Source organism: Cicer arietinum, chromosome 7 (assembly GCF_000331145.2).
Source record: "Cicer arietinum cultivar CDC Frontier isolate Library 1 chromosome 7, Cicar.CDCFrontier_v2.0, whole genome shotgun sequence".
Lineage (NCBI taxonomy): Eukaryota > Viridiplantae > Streptophyta > Magnoliopsida > Fabales > Fabaceae > Cicer > Cicer arietinum.
Genome location: NC_021166.2, coordinates 2,364,400 through 2,369,730, shown reverse-complemented (window position 1 = coordinate 2,369,730; position 5,331 = coordinate 2,364,400). Strand labels below are relative to the sequence as shown.

The 5,331-nt window shown below is 35.4% G+C and overlaps 1 protein-coding gene across 4 annotated transcripts; it reads right to left on the bottom strand.

Annotated features, from left to right (window-relative positions):
* On the bottom strand, positions 1-5,331 carry LOC101497332 (uncharacterized). 4 transcript variants are annotated; one of them, XM_027337135.2, is made up of 18 exons: positions 5,165-5,331; positions 5,042-5,070; positions 4,824-4,935; positions 4,645-4,742; positions 4,458-4,554; positions 4,174-4,263; positions 4,000-4,062; positions 3,824-3,898; positions 3,667-3,732; positions 3,509-3,586; positions 2,381-2,491; positions 2,220-2,297; positions 1,998-2,117; positions 1,522-1,565; positions 1,409-1,436; positions 998-1,066; positions 609-689; positions 97-333 (listed from the first exon to the last, which is right to left on the bottom strand). In XM_027337135.2, the coding sequence occupies exons 1-16, from the start codon at positions 5,195-5,197 to the stop codon at positions 1,055-1,057; spliced, it is 1,134 nt and encodes a 377-aa protein (XP_027192936.1). In that variant the 5' UTR covers positions 5,198-5,331; the 3' UTR covers positions 97-333; positions 609-689; positions 998-1,054. The 4 variants fall into 4 exon arrangements, with proteins under 4 accessions (XP_004507859.1, XP_027192936.1, XP_004507860.1 ...); XM_004507803.4 differs by lacking the exon at positions 609-689; XM_027337136.2 differs by lacking the exon at positions 998-1,066.

The window sequence follows — 5,331 nt, the reverse complement described above, 5'->3', positions numbered from 1 at the left end:
TTTAGGACAAACCAACAGTAGTATTATAAATTATTCGAAGCTGCCTACAAGTTTGAGTGGTGCTCGAGACATAGATATCTTTTTTTCTTCTAAGAATCAGTTGCAAGAGTACAATATCACTAATTGGTAATTACATTATCACACTAGTAACAATGACATTCGACCATACTAGGGCATGTTATATTAAATAATTGCAGTGCAAAATGGACAAGCAAGATTAGTTACAAGGGCTTAAAAGGATGTTGTCCATGCATGCTCCCCTACAGAACCAATATAATTTATCATGAGAAGAATGAAGCCTGAGTACCCTCTTCTATGTTAGTTACATACTCCCTGTAAATCATAAAAGAACAATATCACAACACAGACAACATCAGGCGATCGATTGAGAAGCAATTAATAATAAATCTACTGCTAAATACAAAGTGAATCAGTGATAACACCAATTTGACCATATTTGATATTACAGGCTGTCATTTACTGGCATGATCATCCATGATAAGGATTTTTTTTAACTTTATGATTGAATCCCACAATCATACTTCAATGAACATTTCAAGTGAGATGCATGAAAGTATTGTACGAACAGACGAAGCAAGAACAAAGACCTCACAAAAGATTAAAGCTAAATGTCATCATCGTCATCGTCATCACCTCCATGAACATGTGCTCCCAGTCTAGCACTACCCCTATCAAAACCCACAGATACATAGACCACGCCAACATTAATACTTGATCCCTTCTGCTGCCAGCAGCGGTATAAGTGTGACAAAAACCCATTTCTATAATTCTTAAAAGCTTTAATGCCTAGTACAAACCAATCGTATCTTCAATACTGGATGTCTGAGAAGATGCTAAAAGAGTTGTTTCAACAATGGGGAAACCAGTGTGCATTTTAAGCAGATCAATACATTTTGAAGATATTTTCAAAATCGCACAACATTAAAATTTGGTATTCATCTTGTTCTACCGTGCTAATTAAATCATATCAACTTACCGATTATTTACAATTAATTGGAAATTTTACTTGGGACTAAGACTCGCTGGACAATTCCTAACTACCCATCTGCATACGCAAAATCAAAAGATAAATTACATAGCATATCGGATGCTGTGCCTGATATGAAAACAAAAAAAAATTATCTCAATTAGAAATTTAAGAAACATAGACTCGTCAATAGGTAGCCATGCAACAATTTTGTTTGAGGCCCTAGTTATTACAAAATACAATACACCTCTCTGAAAGTAAATCTCCAAAAATACTTTTCCACCAACCACCACAAAACCCCCATATTCACACTACATAAACCTTCAACTCTCAGTTGTAAGAATTAGATTGATTAAAAAATGGCATTACAGAATATACACTCAAAACATGAAACGCGTAAACATATACATAAATACATACCTCAGTCGGTGCCGGGATGATAGATTCCCTATTTAAAAAAAAAAACAAAAAAATCAATTTACTGCAGCTTACAAAGTAGACAGTTCTTAAAAAATAGAGAACACAAACAGTACCTTGGCCTGTCAGATTTTGCAATATGTTTAGACATTATAGATGCCTGCAGTGTAACATATTTTACCATTACTCTCATAAATATGCAATGCATTGACAGATTAACATCCAGCACTTAACAATCTACTGTCAAGCAATTTAATTGGGAAATAAATGAGAAAAAGCCCATGGATTTGTTGCAAGAGAGCTGTATATAAAAAAGATACATGTTTTGGACAGAACCCGCAAAAAGACAGGGATCCGTAAGCATATCAATCCTACAAGAAACATCAATTCTTGCTTACTTTAATAGCAGTTTTACTTTTCTGCTATCACCATAAAGAACTATTTTGCCTTGGCCAAACACCATAAAACATCTATCAGAGAACATTTCTAAATATAATATGGTAGCTTTGTTTGTTTTGCATCATAGTAAAACAGACTTCAAAATGCCTTGGATCTAACTGGTGATTGCAATTGCGAGGGCATAAAACATTACCTGCTCCTGTATAATGCTCCTTGCTTCAACAAGTTGAGCTTCAAGCTCAAGTTCCCTCTCAGTAGCTTCTGAAGTGACTTCTGACCCTTTCTGAGCATCTTGCAATTGGCCCATGCGCTCCTTCATATTTCAACTTTCAAGCCATCAACAACCAAACAAAAAATTCATACATTCAAGTACTTAAAGATGGAAACAAAAAAAGTGATATTAATAAGCAATAACCTTTATAGAAGCCATCTTGTTTCTAAGACTTTCTTCAATTTGATCTCTGGCCATGTGAAAAGGAAGATCAAATACATCCTGAAAGTAGCAAACTCATAAATTTTCATGGGGTGGTTTGATAGTGCAAACGAAGTACAATAAAATTAGTAAAATTTTCACACCGTTCTCCCAACCAGCGGAGATTGTGAAGGATTACTTTCAGCTCTTTCATTTGTAGTAGGAGATTGATTTGGTAGGCCATTAGGAGCATTTAAGAAGTCGCGCATATCCACCTGTAATCAGTATTCAGTACCGTCACAAATCTCATAATCAGGCATCATAGAACAACGGTCTTCACAAGGAAGTACAGAGCCTAGGCAAAATAAAAATGACAAGAGGAATGAAAAACAAAAGAAGAAATATGCCCAAAGCCACCAGACTAAATTTATTGCAGAGTTAATGTTCTCCACATTTCCCCATTCCAATTAGTTAGTTACTACTGCACTCCATTCATTTTCACTTTATATCACTAAAATTATAAGAACCCTGAATACATCAAAATTTGTATTTTTGTTGTCTTTATGTCTAAAAATCAGTCAGCAACAACAACCAAAACCTGAACATTGCCGTTGTATCCCATCGGAATTTTTGTCTAAAGACCGACCATTTAACTCCAGATATTTGTAATGGCTTGGTGTGTAGTTATTCTTAATCTCTTACCTCTACTACTTTACTGTCATTCATTTGGTCAACCAACCCTACATGTGCTTTAACAGGTTTTCCCCACATGTGCCCAAACTACCTACTACTCTGGAATGAAATATAAGCAAAAAGGGTAACTGAAAAGTTGATGTATCTGGTCTTAAATTTTAACTAGGTTTATCAACTTTTCAGCTACCATTTTCGCTTATATTTCATTCCGAAGGGAGTACAATGAAACTCCCATTTTTATACAATTGGTGTCATTTCAGATTTCTCTCTAATGCTTTCAAATCTAAAATAATTCCCAAAGCATAAAACTTTTCAGAATGAAAAAGGGTGATGGAATGAGAGTGGTGAACTCACTCACATGCGTGTGCATGTTCACGTGCGCACACCAACACACACACATACCTCTCAAAAAACGAAAGCATTAAGAAAAGCAACACATATTGACTGAATGTTAACAAAGCAAAAGTTGCTGGAAGATCCAAAATCACATCAAGGGAGAATCAATGAAACACGAGCAAAGGAAACACACAGGTTGCATTCATATACGTCTGCAGGCAGAAATTTCAGCAGATAAGAACAATTACAAATCAAGAACCCACCTGCATTGATCTCAATAATGCTCTTAAATCAGCATTTTCTGCTATCAGTTCTTGATTTTTCACCTCATATGCGTCCACCTTTTATTATTAAAAAAAATTGTGAGAGATGATTTGTCCAGAATATAAAGTTTATAATGATTGGATGAAAGCTTGCATACAATCTTTTTATAAAAATCATTGTCGGCTTTCTTCCCATTCCATGTTCCCCGTTGCCTCCCTTCTTTCTGTTTACACATGTCATAAATACCAAAGTATCACGGAATTCGCAATCTTACAAGTTACAAGCAACATTCATACTACAAGGATGGTTGATACCTGAAGCAAGTTCATTATCTCCAAGCCTGATCTAGATTCTTTCTTCTTCTCCATCAACACTTGGTTTAGTCTCTCCTGCAAGTAAAATGTATCAGCGGTAAAGTCCCAACCATAGAAGATCACCAATCACAAAAATACCATTCTCAATTGAACAAGAAAAGTCAAAAGTATCCAACCTGCAACTTTATGTATTCCTTTTCCTTCTTCTTCATCTCATGTATTTGTTGAGTCCTTACTTGCTTTGGCACCGATCACATTATCAGATTGATACAAGTCAGAGCTTATCCATTTTGAAGCAGGGGCTTCTGAACAAGACACGAAAAATCATCAAAGTAGATACAACTTCTAACCTGATTACCGATAACCATCCTCTGAAACTCATCCCTCTCCATTTGCAGCTTCTCAATTTGGGCCTTAAGAGCAGCAGTGTTTTTAGCTTCCTACACAAGAAGAATTATCACAGAAAATTAAACCCCGCCACTAAAACAAACAAATCTAGTAGCGTCATTTTGTAAATAAGGAAATCATTCAATTCTCGCATTATAGATACACTTTCAATCTTTTCATTTAAGTAATATAATAAATAATATGCATAAAATTTTCCAAATACAATATTTTAAAAGCATCTCCACACCGTTCTAGTTATTGTCGCTATCTCTCTATCTTTGGCTTGTATTTGACCATCGAGTCTCTCAACTTTGGCCTCCAATCTTGATATGTCAGATAATAGTCTATAACATCAAAATCAAATTTAATGTCAGATACTAGAAAGATCACAAACACGCACAAAAATTAATTTTATATCTAAATTGAGAAATTACCGTTGTCTTTGTTCATTAGCAGACTCTCTAAATTCAACATCACGCTGTCTCTGCTGAAGCAAAAAGTATATGCAATTGCAAGTCCTCGCTATAGAAACCTACACAATGTAGAACCACATTTTCAAAAACAACACGAAACAGAAATTGTGCACGAAACAGAATCGAAGATAAATTCTTACGGGATCGTTAGCGAAGAGATCAAGTGAAGCGGGAAAACCAAATGTGACGAGCGATTGGTTCAAATACTTAGCGCAATGTTCCAAATTCCCCACATCGGCGAATGTGTACTCTCTGAAACAAACGACAATGTCGTTTGGGAGAGAAAACCCTAAGAAAGAATGAAATAGAGAAACGAATGAAAGAAAGAGAGAAATTGAAGATGATAGGGTTAACTAACCCGGTTGTGAGAGTAGAATGAGAAGATGGCTGCAGAGAAACGAGTGAAGAAAAAATGATAAAGTTAGAAAAAAATAAGATAAAGAAGAGAATTATAATACGGATTATTTGAATTTAATTTTACCCTCAGATCCAAGTCTCCTTCAGTGGGAAGCATTCTTCTTCTTCTTCTTCTTTCTGTTTTAGATCTATCTATTCTTCTCTATGGTTTAGCTCTTCAGCGAAGCGGTGTTCGAATTTGAAAGATGAAAGAAAATAAATGAAAACGGTGCCTCTTGTTTTGTGGGGCGA

Excerpts from the sequence above, each read along its gene's own strand:
- LOC101497332 (XM_004507802.4), bottom strand. The coding sequence starts at position 5,197 with ATGCTTCCCACTGAAGGAGACTTGGATCTGAGG. Across the intron at positions 4,063-4,173 it reads GGATGGTTATCGGTAATCAG|CAAGTAAGGACTCAACAAAT; the intron begins GTTAGAAGTTGT and ends TCGGTGCCAAAG. Across the intron at positions 2,118-2,219 it reads ACAAGATGGCTTCTATAAAG|GAGCGCATGGGCCAATTGCA; the intron begins GTTATTGCTTAT and ends TGAAATATGAAG.